The sequence below is a fragment of the Amblyraja radiata genome, chromosome 22 (assembly GCF_010909765.2).
Source record: "Amblyraja radiata isolate CabotCenter1 chromosome 22, sAmbRad1.1.pri, whole genome shotgun sequence".
In the NCBI taxonomy this organism is placed as follows: Eukaryota; Metazoa; Chordata; class Chondrichthyes; order Rajiformes; family Rajidae; genus Amblyraja; species Amblyraja radiata.
The window spans coordinates 23103951-23121684 of NC_045977.1; the positions used below are offsets into that span (position 1 = coordinate 23103951).

General features: G+C 56.2%; 1 protein-coding gene across 4 annotated transcripts; it reads right to left on the reverse strand.

The window, feature by feature from the left end:
- Positions 1-795: 795 nt before the first annotated feature.
- telo2 (telomere maintenance 2) lies at positions 796-17617 on the reverse strand. Of its 4 annotated transcripts, none has more exons than XM_033040667.1 (21): positions 17505-17617; positions 15190-15531; positions 14337-14602; positions 13443-13511; positions 13065-13212; positions 12550-12652; positions 11138-11206; positions 10720-10861; positions 10182-10318; positions 9124-9212; positions 8496-8591; positions 7887-7975; positions 7559-7650; positions 6862-6978; positions 6697-6768; positions 6122-6304; positions 5661-5752; positions 5136-5235; positions 4713-4777; positions 2174-2289; positions 796-1506 (listed from the first exon to the last, which is right to left on the reverse strand). In XM_033040667.1, the coding sequence occupies exons 2-21, from the start codon at positions 15519-15521 to the stop codon at positions 1403-1405; spliced, it is 2481 nt and encodes an 826-aa protein (XP_032896558.1). In that variant the 5' UTR covers positions 15522-15531; positions 17505-17617; the 3' UTR covers positions 796-1402. The 4 variants fall into 4 exon arrangements, with proteins under 4 accessions (XP_032896558.1, XP_032896559.1, XP_032896557.1 ...); XM_033040668.1 differs by having other exon boundaries at positions 15190-15576; positions 17505-17571; XM_033040666.1 differs by having other exon boundaries at positions 15190-15595; positions 17505-17571.
- Between the last annotated feature and the right edge of the window lie 117 nt (positions 17618-17734).

Sequence of the window (17734 nt, forward strand, 5' to 3'; positions counted from 1 at the left end):
TATCAGAATTGCGTCAGATTAGGAAAAGGGGAGGTGCAACAAGACCTGGGTGTGCTTGTACAGTTACTGAAAGTAAGCATGCAGGTACAGCAGGCAGTGGAGAAAGCTAATGGCATGTTAGCCTTCATTGCGAGAGGATTTGAGTTTAGGAGCAAGGTCCTACTACAGTTGTACAGGGCCCTGATGAGACAGCACCTGGAGTATTGTGTGCAATTTTGGTCTCACAATTTGAGCAAGGATATCATTGCTATTGATTGAGTGCAGAGTAGGTTCAGCAGTTTAATTCCCGGGATGGCGGGACTGACATATGATGAAGGAATGCGTCGACTGGTTTGTATTCACTGGAATTTAGAAGGATGAGAGGGTATCTTTAGAAACATATAAAATTCTTAAAGGATTGGACAGGGTAGATGCAGGGAAAATATTCCCGATGTTGGGGTATTCCAGAACTAGGGGTCACAGTTTAAGAATAAGGGGTAGGCCATTTAGGACTGAGATGAGGAAAATGGAGAGTGTGGGTATGGGTGAGCAGTACGGTGGAGTGAAGCGTAGATGGCAGCTCAGCTCAATGAATAAACGCCAGCCCACACACATACATCGCGTTACCAGTACAGTGACGTCTCTAAACCTCGCAGCAATGGTAGGAGGAAGTTCATGAGCTCATTCACACCTCCAGAGTTTGACCCCATGGTCTCTTTACAACAGTGAGGGAAATTTTTATTATTGACATGTATAATTTTCTATATGATCACCTAGCGTTAGAATTAACCTGTTTATATTAAATTTCAAACTATATACGATAAAATAACAAGGTTTTATTTATTGCTATTGCCAGTTTTATAAGATACTGTGCAATTGTAATGATTTCTTTCCATGGTAAACTGTGAAGGTGTGTGCAGCCTCCTGCCCCCGTCTGGCAGTGGTGGGACGGTCACGTTCCTGTAGACGGTGGGACCGTGACAGGCTGGATACTTTGCAGCCACTCACCCACCGTCCAAGGGCCCAAAGTTGTGCCACAGGTTCAGGATTGTCCGACGCAGAATCGTGCTCATGCTGAACCTGTCCCCACCTGTCCCAGCTTGAGCGAGGAGCAGTGGTGAAGCTCCCCCGTCTGTTAGCCCCTGACCAGGCTGGACCTGCTACCGTCGCCGGCAGACTCTTGAACGCGGGGATCAGGGTCTGGCATCGCTCCAGGTCCACTCACAGACCATGACCACCACAGGCAGCCCTGGAGACCACAGCTTGCCCGGCAGCCCGTCTTTGCTCAGTCTGGCGGCAATGCAACATCCCAGCAGATTCACCAGCTTCCAGTACCATCCCCATCGTCACCTCCATTCTTCTCCTAGTCAGTGTTGCCCAGAAACGAGCGGGGGTAGGAGCTCTCTGGGTCCGGGCCGTAGACTTACTCCGGGAGGCCAGCGAGTTTCTTCTGGAAGTTTCCGAGCAGCACCAGGCTTTGCAAGGCCTGTCGACGGCAGGTGTCATCGGAATCGCTCTCTGCAACATCTGGTTGAGAGAGAGACCACACACACGGTCAGCAGGGGTCAGGGAACCACCCACAGCCACCGCTCCTCCCACAACACCAGCACATTGCCCCATTCCCTCACAAAACTGGGCCAGGGTCAAAGCAGGAATTTCCGGAACCTTCTGGCTGCATCTCCCCCCCATCAGGTGCTCCCTTGACAGTGCAGCATTCCTCACCCTCTCGTCCTCACCCTCTTCCCCCAACTTTAATAGGTTTATTATTGTCACGTAAACAGAGGTAGAGTGAAAAGCTGTTTTGCATGTTATCAGATCAGATAACACCATACAATAATGTCAAACTTAAGTACAATAGGTAGAGCAGAGGGGAAGATACAGAGTGCAGAATATATAGTTCTCAGCATTGTAGAGCATCAGTTCATAGACAAAGTCCAATGGCATAGAGGTGAATCAGACAGTGCCCTAGCTTATGGAAGGACCGTTCAGAAGGCTGATAACAGAGGGGAAGATGCTGTTCCTGAGTCCGGTGGTGCGCACTTTCAAGCTTTGTACCATCTTTCCCACAGGAGCGGGAAGATGGAAAGAACGGGGTGAGACATGTTACAAGCTAGGCTGGGTTTAACCTGGCGTGGGCACCAGTGGTCATCGCATGCAAACTGCCCTGTCGCCCGGGCAACCTTGCCAGACTCACCCGTCAGCCACAACCTCGCTTCTAGCAGTTCATCAGGAACATCTTCCAGGAGCCTGTCGCTGGGGACACTCAGCAACAGCGAGGACATGGCGAACAGCGTTCCCTGTCGCACATACCTGTGGGGGCAGAGAGGTGGACCTGACATCAGACAGACCATGTACAAACCAGAGCGGCCCTGGCCACAAACACAAGACGGAGTACCCGCACACACCCACAGGGTCTACAGGCTCCCCACACACACACAACCACAGTGTCCCCACACCTACATACAGGGTCCCTACACACACACCCACAGGGTCGACCCCCCACACACGGTCCACACACCCAGGGTCCCCACACATGCCCACAGGATCCCTACGCACACATACACACACATGGTCCCCCCCCCACACACACGGTCCACACATACAGGGTCCACACACGCATGGTCCCCACACAAACACAGGGTCCCTACACACACAGGGTCCCCACACATGGTCCACACACAAACACACAGGGTCCCCACACACATACATAGTGTACCCACACACGCCCACATATTCACAGTCCCCACACGCCCACAGGGTCCCTACACACGCCCACATACCTACAGAGTCCCCACACACTCCCACATACCCACAGTCCCGTCCCCCCCACCCCAATTCTCCACGGCTTTAGGTTTATTATTGTCACGCATACTGATGAACAGTGTAAGACTTTGTTTTGCACACTATTAAAACAGATCAGTGAAACCATATATGAATACAATCGTCAAACTCTGGTACAAGGGGGAAGATACAGAGTGCAGAATATAGTTCTCAGCATTGTAGTGCATCAGTTCCATAGAAAAGTCCAATGTCCACAATGGGGTGGAGGTGAATCGGATAGTACTCTAGCTTATGGAAGGGTCGTTCAGAAGCCGGAGGGATGATGTATAAAGGTTTATAAGGTCACCCCTCAGCTCAGGTCACCACATTGCAACCCAGGTCACAGCTGTGTGGCCAAATTCAGCTCTAACTCAATCTAAAGGTTTGCAGATGATGCCACAGTGTTGGGCCGGACCAAGAACAATGACAAGACACAGGAAGGAAATAGAGAACTTCGTGACATGGTGTTGAACAACAATCTCCCCAATGTCAACAAGATGTAGGAGCTAGTTATTGACTTCAGAAAGCATGGTGGAGTACATGCCCCAATCGGCATCAATGGTGCCAAAGTGGAAATGGTCAAAAGCTTCAAGCTACTAGATGTAAATATCATCAACCACAGGCGACAGTGGCGCAGCGGGTAGACCTGCTGCCTCTCAGCGCCAGAGACCCAGGCACAATCCTGACCTTGGGTGCTGTCTGTACGGAGTTTGCACATTCCCCCTATGATCACGTGGGTTTACTCCGGGTGCTGTGACTGAGTGTGGTTTCCCCCCACACCCCAACAACGTGCAGGTTTGTAGGTTAATTGGCTTCGGTAAATTGCCCCTAGTGTGTAGGGAGTGGATGAGAAAGTGGGATAACATAGAACTAGTGTGTGGACAATTGATGGTCGACGTGGGCCTAACGGCCTGTTTCAATGCTGTATCCACCAAACCAGCCCAGACCATCACACAAACCAACCTCCCGTCCACTGACTGCATCTACACCATGCTGCCTTGGCAAAGCCACCAGCATAATCAAGGACCAGTCTCACCCGAGTCACTCACTCTTATCCCGTTTCCCATCATGTAAGTGATACAGAAGTGTGAAAACACATATCTTCAGATGCCCCATTCTTAGTCACGTGTGTGACCAAAGATGTGAAATTGTGCAATACATCTCTTCTAATTCTGAAAGCATTACTGGTATATTGTTTTATACTGTATATATGATTCTTATTTTTTTCGGTTTATCAAGTGAAATATTTATGTTTTGCTGACAATATTTGCTTAGGGTCAGTGGTCCAAAAATGACTGGTTGCGTGTGTGACATCACACAGATGCATTTTTTCATAACTCAGTTTTATCTTACAAACTCTTGTGAATTTTAAAAAGCTAGAATGTTCATATCTTTAGTAGACATGCATTATAGTTCTGTAGGAAGGAAAATAGCAATGAATAAGATTAATCTCTTACAATAATTTTTTCATGTATTACTTTATGTGATGCCATTTGGTAACGTGTGTGACATTCGGGTTCACTTTCCAAAGAATGGCCCAGATTCTTCCCAGGCGTTATCAGGCAACTGAACCATCTTATCAAAAACTAGAGAGCAGTCCTGAGCTACTCTATTGGAGACCTCCAGACTATCTTTAATCGGACATTATATTACACTAAATGTTCTTCCCTTTATCATATCCCTGTGCACTGTGGACGGCTCGATTGTAATCATGTATTGTCTTTTCAATTAAACTAATTAGCACGCAACAAAAGCTTTTAATTGTACCTCAGTACACGTGACAATAAACTAAATTAATTTTGGAGCCTGAATGAATGTGAGAGTATGATTGCCTGGACTGGTCAGTCTCTGGGTCACTGCTGGCGGGCCTCACTAGAGCAACCCACCCCCCCGCCCGTTGGGTCACTACTCACGTGTCGGGGTGGTAGCGAAGGGCCCAGGTGAAGCCGAGCAGCGCCTTGCCCAGGTGGATGGCGATCTGGGGGAGGGGCAGAGGTCAGCTGATGGTTGAGGAGAGAATTCCACCTCACTCCTAGAACCACCTCCCCACGACTCTATCTCCCACCGATCTCCCCCACCCTCGATGGCCTCCGTTCCCCATCGTCCAACTCCTCCTTCGACACTCACCCTTGCCCCTCATGCTCCTCCTCCCCTCCAGCTCCTTCTCCCCCACCCTCGATGTCCTCCATTCTCTACCCTCCAGCATCCCCGTCGACCCTCCTCCTCCCTTGGTTCTCCCCTCAACCATCTCTACTCTTCCCCCTCCCCCACCACACCTACAGCTCTGCTCCCACCACAGATGCAGGCCCACCCCCTCCCTCAGACCTCCCACTTACCGGGGCGTGCAGGGCGAGGAACACGAGGAGGCCCAGCGTGTGCACCAGTCGGCCCAGCACCAATGGCTCCTCTGCCAGGAAGTCGTACACAGTCTGTGGCCTGAGGAGCGGCAGCGTCAGTGCGGGGGGGGGAGGGGGGGGGGGGGAAGGGGTCTGGAGGGGGTAGAGATGGGGTGGGTGAGGGGAGAGATGTGGGGGCGGGAGGTGGGGAGGGGTTAGTGTACTGTGGCGATGGGCTCGGCAGGGGTGTGTGGGCATGAATCCAAGTATCCCCATCCCAAACTCTACCCCATGTTGCTCCCTCACCCCAACCAACCACGGTCAGACGGGGACGTGATTGGTCAAACGCAATCAGTCTGGACAGACATAATTGGTCAACCTGATGATTGGAGGGCGGGGATTGGTCCGACGCGGCCAGGAAGGGACACGATTGGTCAGACTGGTCTGGATAGACATGATTGGTCAGACGCGACTGGTCCGGAGGGACGTGATTGGCCGTTGCGGGTGGGGGGGGGGGTGGTTTACCTGTCGTAGTTGTTGATGAGGGGGAAGAAGAAGTGCCCGGCGACAGGGGCAAAACGGTTGGCAGTGGCCTGGGGTCCCGGGATCCACACCCCCTGGGGAGAGCAGCAGTGACAGTGGTGACAGCAGGAGGCAGTGGGAGGGTGGAGGTAAGGGTTAGAGAGGGGGGCTCAGAGGAGAGAGAGGGGAGAGGGGAGGAGGGAGACATATAAAATAACACAGTGAGCTCAGAGGGTTGGCTTGCCTCACAGTTGAAGCTGATCGACACTTGGCACAGAACGTCGACCCCCATCCTCTGGTGCCCGGCCCTCCGCTACCCTCCACCCACTCTCGGCAATTGCCCTCTCTTCCCACATCCCTCCCCTCCTGCCCCCAACCCCTCCTTTCCCTCCTCCCCTCTACCCACCCCCCCCCCTCCCTGTTGTTCCTCCGGCCCATCCCCTCCCCCCCGTTCCCCAGCCTACCTTGCTGAAGCGCCGAGTCTTGCTCTGCAACCGCTGCTCGACGATCTGCCTCCACCCAGGGCTGGGGTCAGCGGAGGGCGGATCCGGGAGCTGAGGGTGGGGGCTGCCCCCCTCCCCCGCTGAGTCCCCACCCTTGGCGCGGAGCCCAGGATCAGCTAACTCCTGGGCAGCTAGTGCAAGCACCTACACACACACACACACACACACACATTGTCAGCAGGCTGGGTAGCGGGGGTGCACGTGGGGTGGGGTGGGTGTGTGGTTTCAGGAGAAGTCCAAAGGGAGAGCCCACGTGAGTGTGGGAGTATGACGACAGAGGTGTGGGAACCTGCACGTACAGACATCTCCTCTCTCCCGTCGGTACTCAGGGTGATGGTGAGGGACAACGGAGGGGGAAGGGAAAGAGGGACGGCGGAGGGAGACATGGTGGAGAGGAGGGGCAAGATAAAGGAGAGGTGCGGCAGAATGGAGGGAGGAGGGCAGCGGGGAACCGTAGAGTGGGGAAGAGAGATGGGGTGGAGGGGGGAAAGTAGGATGATGGAGTCGAGAGGGTGGGGGAGGGGGCAGACACTCACGTCCAGGATGTGGAGCCGCTGCGAGAGGCTATAGTTGACAGCATAGAACTCGGCGGTGAGGTACTGAATGACCTGCCGGCAAGGACAGAGGGTGAAGGTCACAATCTGTACCCTGGGGCCCCCACCCCACCTCCCCAACCTCCCCCCTCCCCACCCTGTACTTACAGGGATGGTGCCGGTGACAGCCAGGGCCACCATTGCTTGCTGCCGCAGTCCCTCGAAGCCCGGTGTGGCGAACCTGTCCTCCAGGTGCAGCAGCACCTTGGTGAGCTCCTCACCAACCTGTGGGCGGGGAGCAGAGACTGGGGGGTGAGCCTCCAGCAGCCAGCTTAGCAGCTGCATACACACACCGGGCACCATCAGCACTGAGCCCCCAGTCCCTCCCACACCATCCCCTCACCAAACCCACCCATGGGGAGCGATTCCCCACACCCAGTCCCACCCAAGGGACCAGTCACAGCCCTGCTCCCAGTCCCATCCATCGGACCTGACCCGCCCACACAGATCAAATCCCTCCACGCAACCCCAACCAACAGTGCCCCACGCACCCTGTTCACCCACCCGACCCCATGGGCCGCTGGAGGCAGGTTGACAGACCCAGAGGCACCATGGCCACCCCTCCACTCCCCTGAGACCCTGCCCCCCACCCATTTCCCCCATTCCCTGTAGCCCTCCTCTCCGCCTGAACCTCTCCTCAGCTCCCACCACCACCCCTGGGACCCTCTCACATGTGGATATCTCACCTCCTGGCCCCTCCCACACCCCCTTGCTCACCTCCCCCTCCCCTCCCACACACCCCCCTCGCGCAACCCCTCCAGCCCCTCACACCCCTCCTCACTCCCCCCACACCCCGGCCCCTCACCTCTCGGGCTGCCGACGGATTCCTCCTCACCAGCCTCTCCAGCGCGTTCAGCGTAGCCCCCACCCGCCCTGCGCTCTCCAAGTTCAGCAGCACTGTGGGGGTGGAGAGGGGAGGTAACATCAGGCACGGGTGGAGGAGGTCATAGCCCACCCATCCAACATCCCTCAGTGGCTCCACCCACTTCTAACCTCACTCCTAACCTCACTCCTTCCAACTCCCTCCCCCCCTCCCCCATGTTCACCCCACCCTAACCTCCCAGCCCCTTCCCTCTCCCCCTGTTCCCAGCCAGCTTCCCTCCCCTCCCCACCCCAGCCTCCAGCAGCCTCACCTTCTAGACAGCCGGTGAGGTAGACAGGGGCACTCCCCTCCCCCAGCTCAGAGTCTCCGGACAGGTCGTAGGGAACCAGCTCGTCATCACTGGGGCAGAAGGGGGGAACACTGGTGAGTGGGGGCAGGACAGACAGAGGAGGAAAGACACAACGGAGGAAAGGAAGAGGGTGGAGGGAGGAGATGAGGAGGGAGAAAGAAGAGTGGGATGTAAGGGAGAGGGAGGTGGAGTTGAAGGGGAGGAGAGGAGAGGAGAAGTGGATGAAGGAGGAGAAAGAGGGAGAGGAGGGAGGTGGGGCAGATAGGGAGGAGTGGAACAACGGAGAGGATGGACATGAGGGAGGAGGCCGGAGGGGAGGAAGGTGGAGAGGAGTGAGGAGAATTGGAAAGGCAGGGCGTGAGAGGAGAGGGCGAGGAGGGAGGGAGGGCAGGGAAGGCGAACAAGAGGAGACGGAGAGGGAGGGGGGAGTGAGGGGAGGCGGGTAGGGCGGGCAAGGGGGGATGGGCGAGGGAGGTGGAGGGCGAGGGAGGAAGGGAAGGGGAGAACGGAGAGGGGGGAGGGGAGGGGAGGATGGGTGGTGGAGGCAGCTACAACACCAATTTTTCCCACCTGTCCAGCTCAGACTCGGGCCCAGACTGTTCCGTCTGGCCGGGGCTCCCACCGTCTGCCGGTGTCTCTCCGCTGTCTGTCTGCAAGTCTTCACTTCTAAGGATGAAGCAGAAGCATTAAACCCCCCGGCAACTCTATCCACATGCAGCCGGCATAATCTAGGGCCACTCACACCCGTCACCCCCTCTTTTCCCATCAGACAGAAGATACAGAAGCCTGAAAGTGCGTACTGCCCGATCCAGGAACTGCTCCTTCCCCGCTGTGTTCAGACTACTGAACGCTCCTCCCATAGGCTTGGGTGCGGTCCTGATCTTCCAACCTACCTCACTGTTACACCATACTCTGCACCGGTATTTTTCTCTTTGTGTTTGGCTTCATGGTTTTCTTGCCAACCCCCACACTCTGAATGAAGAGGGACAGTATGGGGTAATGGGGCACTGTAGACGTCTGTGTGTCGATGCCCTCATCCCTACCCTCTAGGTGCCAGTCTCCAGCCCGTGCATGGACCACCTATCGGATGCTGAGCCAGCCACACCACGCTGCCCACCCCCTCCCCATGGTGCCTCTGGGTCTGTCAACGGGCCACAGCACCTCTCCAGCTGAGCTCAGGGTTCAGCGGCCGGGGTACCTGTGTGACTGTGGGGGGCTCTCCCAGCTCGACGGGGGTCTCGGGGAGCACAGCGAACGGACCTCTCTTGTCTCGTCATCATCCTCGTACTGAAAGATCAAAGAGCACAGAACTTTAGACTTTAAAGATAGAGCAGAAACTCTGTGGACTCTTGAGCCCACCAGGTCCGTGCCGACCAGTGGTCACCTGTACACAAGCACTATTCTACACACGAGGGACAACTTACAATTTTTACCTAAGCCAATTCACCTACAAACCTGTACGTCTTTGGAATGTAGGAGGATACTGGAACACATGGACAAAACCCACATGGTCACAGAGAGAACGTACAAACTTCGTACAGAGAGCACCCATAGTCAGGATTGAACCCGGGTCTCTGGCGCGGTAAGGCTGCAACTCTACCACTGTGCTGCCATAGAACAGTATAGCACAGGAACAGGCTCTTCGGTCTACAATGTCCATGCTGAAGATGATGCCAAGGTAAACTAATCTTCTCTGTCTGCACCTGATCCATATTCCTCCATTCACTGCATATCCGTGTGTCTGTCGAAAAGCCTCTCAAATTCCACTTTTGTACCTGCCTCTACCACCACACCACTCTCTGTGTAAAAAACAAACTTGCCTCAGACTTCTCCTTTAAACTTTGCCCCTTTCACCTTAAACCTATGCCCTCTAGACTTTGACATTTCCACTCTGGGGAAAAGGATCCAACTGTCTACCCGATCTATGCCTCGAATAAGTTTATATACTTCTATTAGGTGTCCCTTCGCCCTCCATTGCCCCAGAGTAAACAATCCAAGTTTGTCCAGCCCCTCCCCGTGGCTAACACCCTCTAGACCAGGCAGCATTCTGGTAAACCTCCTCTGCAACCTCTCCAAAGCCTCTACATCCTGTAATGAGGCGACACAAACTGCACTCAATACTCCAAATGCAGCTTATCTAAAGTCCCTTGACACTGTCCACACACTGCTTTCCCCAGACGATGCTGAGTTCCCCCCTTCCCCCCCCTCCCATCCTGAGGCCTCCCCCTCCCCCAGCCCCCTTCCCACGGGTCTTACCTGGAAGTTGAGGGGGTGGGGCCCGGCATTGATCCGGTCACTGACGCACTCTGCCACCACCATGCCGAGACGGCGTACCCGCGGCAGGCTACTGCCCAGGCGGCACTCCACCCCGGCCAGGGTCAGCGACAACAGCTCTGTGGGGGGTGGGTCATATAGTGGTGGGGGGAGGGGAAGAGAGAACACACACTGAGTTCCTCCTCTCCCATCCCCCTCCACCCTCACAAGTACACTCCCCCCTCCCCCCCCCCCACCCACCACCTTTCCCCTATATTCTGTTGTGCTGCAGCAAGTAAGAATTTCATCGTTCTAACTGGGACACATGACAATAAAGCACTCTTGACATCACCTCCCAGTGCACCTCCTCCCCCTTCCTCGCCGCCCCTCAGTGCAGGCACTCTCCTGCCCGCTCCCTCTCCCCCCGCAACAGACCCCCTCCCCCTCCCTCTCCCCCCACATTCAAGACCCCCCTCCCATTCCCCACTGTCCCCCCACTTCCATTCTCCGCGGCCCCCGCTACTCTCCCGTGCCCCCTCACCTGTGCGCTGCTCCTCCAGTTGTGTGGGGCTGAGCAGACCCAGGCAGACGGTGATGGCCCTGCTGATGTAGGCCTGTTGCTCCACCGGGCTGTGTCTGACCGAGGCCCTGCAGCCCCATGCCGTCAGCAGCCGGCGCAGCACCTGTACACACACACATCGGTCACTGCCCACTGCCCTTCAACACCCCACCTCTCACCCAGAGCCCCCAGCCCCACACCCCCTCCTGCCTCAGCTCCCATTGCCAGCACCCATACACACACAGGTCACACCCCCTCACCCCCCAGAGACCCCTCCAGCAGAGAGGCACCGCACATAGACCAGTCACCATTGCTGCAACCCGGCAACACCAAGCCCCCCATGCCGCCTGCCCCCCTCGCCTCTGCCCTCCCCCCCCCCCCTTCACACCTGCCCCCTCACCTCCTCCAACAGGCATCTCCCGGACTTCTCTCTGGCCAGGTATCCCAGCAGGTTCTGTAGCACACAGGTCTGTAGCAATCACACACACCATCAGCCCCAACACCAGACCCACCGTCCCAATCCTGACCCAGAATATTCTTCCTCCTCCCCTCCGCCCATCCTCACTCCTCACCTCCTTCCCTCCCCCAACCGCTCTCACTTCCCCACTCCCTTCCCCTCGTAGCGATCCAGCACAATGCAGCCCACTGTGTAACCAGCCTGGACACCCTCTCACCTAGCCCTCCGCCATGCACCAATCACTGAATGTGTGACCATGACCCATTAATGGCTAAGACCCTCAACAGCACTGATGTGCAGAGGGATCCAAGTGTACAGCTCTCAGAAAGTGGCAAAACCAGCACATAGAGAAGAGTACGGTACGTTTGCCATCATCTGTCAGGGCATTGAGCACAAGAGTCAGGAAATCATGTTGCACCTTTGTAGGACTTTGGTTAGGCCACATTTGGGGTATAGCGTGCAGTTCTGGGCTCCCTATTACAGGAAGGATACGGAGGCTTTGGAGAGGGTGCAGAGGAGGTTCACCAGAATGATGCCCTGGCTACAGGGAGAGGTGGACAAACTCTGGAACACTGCAGGTTGAGTGGAGACCTGATAAAAGTATATAAAATTAAGAGAGGAACAGATAGGGTAGACAGGATGGAAAAATCAAAGATTAGAGATCATAGTTTAGTTTAACCTTTAAGTTGTAAGGTGAGATAGCGTTAAGGTGAGAGGAGGAAAGATTAAAGGAGATGTGCAGGGCAAGTTATTGACACTAAGAGTGGTGGGGGTCTGGAACGCGCTGCCGGAGGTGGTGGCGGAGGCAGATATGATAGTGGCGTTTGAGGTTTTTAGACAGGCACATGGATATGCAGGGAATGGAGGGATATGGATGACGTGCAGGCAGAGGAGATCCGTGGCATCATGATTAGTACGGACATTGTGTTCCCCTGCTGTACAGTTCAGTGTTGATTGGAGCTATTCCGACAGCCCATTACCCCTCCAACCGAGAAGGTGCAGGGGAATCGCCACCACCCGCAGGTTTCCCCCAAACCCCCACCATCTCGACTTGTAAACACACCCCATCCCTTCGCCACGGGGGGGGGGGGGTAAATCTGGGGAGTCGGCAGCGTGGTAGCACCTTCACCAAAAGGACGGCAGCGGTTCAAGTCAGCAGCTCACTCCCACCGGCTCCACAGTGTCTGGGAGGGGCAATGTGCGACCCTCCTCAAATGTCTCCCTCTCCATTCCCCGACTGCCCAATTCCCCCCACCGCCCCCTTCCATTCACCCCCTGCCCGTTCCCATCCCATCTCCTCCGTTCCTCCCCCCCCCCCCGTCCATCCCCCCTGCCCCATGCCTGTTCCTACACACCTTGTGGTGATACTGCAGGAGAAGGAACTTGTGGGTCAGTACAAACTCGGCCTTCTTGTTCTTCAGCACGATGCTGCCCAGCAACCGCGACAAGACCTCAGGGCTGCCAGTCAAAGGACAAGGGTCAGAGTTGAGTCGGCCCTGCCCCTCGCCAATGCTAACACAGGGGGACCAGCTCACTCCCCACACGTCCTCCCATGCCCTGCTCTCCCCTCATCCCCCCCTATCCCACCCTGCAGAACCTTCATATCCAAGGGCGCAGCCGACCTCTACCCCCTTGCTCCCCACTGACCTCTTTCCCCCCCGACCCTTTCACACGACTGCCCCCTCGCTCCCGCACCCGACCTCTGACCCTTCACCCCCACACCCGACTGCCTCCCATGCCCCCGGCCGACTTTTGCCCTTCACCCCCACACCCGACTGCCCCCTCGCCTCCGGCCGACGTCTGCCCCACACCCGACTTTTGCCCCTTTGCCCCCATAACCCGACCGCTGCCCCTTGCCTACGGCACTCACCCCGCGGTTGCCCGCACCACTCCGGCCACCACACTCTCCATCCATCGCTCAGGCACGTCCTCCACCAATCGCCAGCAGATCCGCTGCCAAACGCCATCCGATTGAGTGAGGAGGGCAAGTCTGGGCACCAGGACCTGGAGAACCATGTCTGTGGGGAACAGGAGCCAATCAGAGGGCAGGACAGAGCCGTACAGCAGGGAACAGGCCATTCGGCCCAGCGTGTCCATGCTGACCAAGATGCCCATCAAAGCTAGTCCCATACACCGTCCCTGGAACTGATCCCCCCAACTCTCCCGGCGTCTGATGAACTTGCAGCATGCATGTAGAGCAGTGGGGCCCCCCCCCCGCCCGGACGCCGTGAGGAGGGGACGCACTCACCGCTGTGGCCCTGGACGCAGACCTTCCCCAGCAGCTGAGACAGGAAGGAGACGGAGCTGTCCGACCCATCTGCAAGAGAAGGCAGCAGTGAGGGAGGAAGACAGACGGCACGCGCCCACCCACCCTTGGCCGGGTGCCCCGATGCTCCCGTCCGCGGGCTGCTCGTGCCCCCACCCCACCTGCCCAGGCAGTCACCACTGAGCCTGCTGTCGGTGGAGGGTCAGGCTCATGGGCTGCTCCCCCTCATCTGCGTTAGACGACTGTGCATTCAAGACCCACTCCAGACACACGTAAAACCCCGGCGTGGTGTAATGTCCGAGCAAAGCATTTAATCGAGTCACATTGCCCAAAGAATGGCCCTTCGGCCCATCCCCTCCACTCGAACCAAGATGCATCATCTACACTAGTGCCACCTTCCCGCGTTTGGCCCACCTCCATCTAAACCTTTCCTGAAAATGTACCATATTATTAAGTAGGGTAGACAGGTATAACCTTATTCCTAGGATACAAAATGAAATACTAGTGGGCACAGCATTAAGGTGAGAGGGGCAAAATGGAAAGGAAATGCATGGTAAACTTTTATTTTCCCACCAAGCAGGCGGTGGGAGCCTGGAACATGCTGCAGATATGATAGTGGCGTTTCAGAGGCTTTTGGATAAACACATGGATAGGGAGGGATGTGGATCACGTTGCATGCAGAGATTAATTTAACTTGGCACAGACATTGTGGGCTGAAGGGCCTGCTCTTGTGCTGTAATCTTCATCTTAGATTTAAAGGCTGCTTCTAGCTGCTAAACTTGTTCCTTCTCCACCGTCAAACACTACCCCCGCCCCCCATGACCGTCTCCCCTCACACCCCCCCCCCCCCGTGACCAACTTCCCTCACACACTCACCCCTCAGTGACTGGTGGATCCTCCCCAGCGCTGCCAGCATCTCCCGGGCCAGCAGAGGGTAGTAGTTTTCAGGGTAGAAGAGGGGCCGGTTTGCACGCTGCAGCTTGTTAGCCGAGTGGTCGGGCAGCGCAGTGATCCTGGTGAGCAGCACCTCCCGGTCGGCGAGGAGCGTCTCGGCATCCCCGGCCTCACACAGCAACCGTACCATCCTCTCCTCCTGCAGGAACTGCTCCAGGATGGGCACGCAGTGACCTCCACCGCCACCGCTGCAACACACAGCGACGGGAGGGTGGAGATCAGGAGGCTGGGCACGGTCACCCGTCCAGCCCAGGCCCGAGAGCCCAGCCCCACCCCGACCCGGGTCCGAAACCCAGACACAGCCCCTCTACAATGGACAGTACGGTGGGAGTGGAAAGAGGTGAAGCATTCCTTGTGGATTCTCCCAAGGGGGACGAGTGAGTGCAGTAGGAGGGGGTGTGAGAGGGGCATAGACCGGCGGGCAGGCAGGGCGAGGGGAGCATTATTGATGAGTGGACCCGGGGGAAAGGAGGGGAGAGCCTTGCAGAGGTTGGGAGGGTTCAGTTGTGAGAGGACCCCAGGAGTTGGGATGGTGGAGTCAGAGAATGTGGAGGCAGGAAATGGGATGTATAGAGGGGAGGATAGATAATGTGGAGAGAGCAGAGGAGGATGGGGTGCAATTACGCCTGGACAGACCATAATGGGTGTGCATTGCACTTATAGTCCATATGTGGACTCCACCTGCACACGGAACCTGCCTCCCACCCCTGTGGACCCAACCTCTCCCCACGGACCTCGCATGGAACCTGCCCCCTCCCTCCCCTGCCGCGGTTACCTGTGTGCAGCGATGGCGTCCACCATGGTGAGGAAGGCCAGGCGCGGCGAGGCGGCCAAGAAGCAGCCGTGCAGTAGGTCGAGCCGCTGGTCAGCGGGCAGCAGGCGCAGCCAGCCCCCGGTTGGGGAGGCAGCCAAGGTCTGCAGGAGGCCAGCGTGCAGCGTCGCCAATGCCCGCTGCTCCCGGCCCGAGCTCCCTTTCCCGGCGACCGAGCCCAGGCACTGCCGCGCCACCCCCAGTGCACTGGCAATCTCTGCACCGTCACCGGATGAGGACAAGGTGGCCACTGCCTGGCGGACCAAGCCCCCCAGCTCCGCAACGTCCGTATCCATTGTCAGGAGCCTAGGGGGAGGGGGCAGTCAGTGCTGGGGTTTACTCCCTGGAACGCTGGAGGATGAGGGGTGGTCTTAAAGAGGTGGATAGAATCACGAGAGTAACTTAGTTTAGTTTAGAGAAACAACATGGAAACAAGCCCTTTGGCCCTTGCGTCCACACCGACCAACGATCACCCCATACTGCACACTAGGGACAATTTACCAAGAGCTAATTAACCTACAAGCCCGCACGTCTTTTGAGTGTGGGAGGAAACCGGAGAATGTACAAACTCAGTCAAGGAGACATTGTACAAACTCCATACAGGCAGCACCCGTAGTCAGGGTCGAACCCGGGTCTCGGCCTCTGTAAGGCAGCAGTGCCACTGTGCCGCCCGTGAATAGATCGGGTAAATGCACTTAAATGTTCTCCTCTCCCACGATCAGTGCCCTCATCCCTCTCTCCTACCCACCAGCTCCTCCCTCCTACTATCCTCCCTCTCCCTCTCCCTCCCTCCCCTCACCACGCAGGAGTCTTTTACCCAGAGTTGGGGAATCAAGAACCAGAGGACATACATTTAAGGTCGGGGGGTGGTGGGGAGAAACATTGAATAGGAACCTGAACAAATGACATTTGGACAGAACCACAGATAGGAAAGGTTTAGAGGGATATGGGCCAAGTGGGACTAGTATAGATGGGACATGTTGGTCGGCATGGCATTGGGCCGAAGAGGCTTGCTGTACGACTCACGGTGCCCATGCTTTGGCACTTCAGCAGCCCCACACACCAGACACGGGGACCCACAGCCTCAGGCACCACTGGTGTAATCTAAACCTGGTGCAGCGAGTAGCGCTGCTGCCTCACAGTGCCAGAGACCCAGCTTCGATCCTGATCTCAGGTGATGCCTGTGTGGAGTTTGCACGTTCCTCCTGTGACAGCAGGGGTTTCCTCCGATTTCCTCCCACATTCCAAAGATGTGCATGTTTGTATGTTAATTAGCCCCTGTAAATTGCCCCTTAGTGTGCAGGGACAGGATGAGAAAGTGGGATAACATGGAACTAGTGCAAATTGTGATCAATGATTGGCATGGGCTAGTGGGCCCAAGGGCCGGTTTCAGTGCGAACAGGTGATCAGCGTGGATTTGGTGGGCCAAAGGACATTTTTTTCCCCATGCGGTATCTCTAAACTAAACTGCAGATGCAGCAATCTTGAGTAAAACACAGAGGAACAAAGTGGGTCAGGCAGCTGCTGTGGAGGAAATTTCAGGTCAGGACCCTGCTCCAGACTGATTGGCGTATTGTGCAACCCGCCTGCCAATCACCCCCTCCTCACCTGTATCCAGAGATCACTATCCAGACTTTTTCCCATCCCCACCTCTCTTCCAGCTTTCTCCCTCTGCCTCTCCATCAGTCTGAAAAAGGATTCCAACCCAAAACGTCACCTGTCCATTCCTTCCACAGATGCTGCCTGATCCACTGACTTCCTCCAGCATTTTGTTTTTGAGTTTATAACATTTTGGTTAGGGTATATCTAGAGGGCTGTGTGTACATCCGGAGATGGTGCAGAGGAGATTGAAAGTGTCAGTGATCGAGGACAGGCTTTGCTTCCCTCACATCGAGGGGCAGAGGGGCCATGGGTGGGACAGAGCGGAGAAGACCACTCCCTCTTAATTCTGGGATTTCACATCTGGCATGCGGTGGATGCGAGATCTTTATTGTCCTCCAGCATCAGCTCCCCGACAGAGACTGCCTCTCCATCTCCACCTACTCGAACCCCATTCCCACCATCCTTCTTCCACCCAAACCGTCTCCCCATCAGTCCCATCTCTCTTCCACACTACTCTCTCCTTCACCTCCTCTACCCCATCATCCTCTCACCATGCCCCTCTCCTACCATCAGCGCCTCTCTCTCTCTCTCTCCCCTCCCTGACTCCCACCCACTCCTCCCTCTCGCTTCCCTTTCCTCACCCCTCTCTCAAATCACTACGTGGGGGGATATTTTACCTGCCGCACTTTCACACACAATCTCAGCCCAGCGCCGCACTCGCACCGGCCATGATTTTTAGCGGTGGAAACCAAAGATCTTATAGCGGAGGCGCTCCGCCCATTCCCACAATGCACTCCGCCCGTGACCTCATTGGCTGAGAGAAATCACGTGGGAATACAGAAGACCGGATGTTGCGAGTGGACGTCATCTTTGTACAGGTGCCCCCGCCAATGTTGCACAGGAGCCG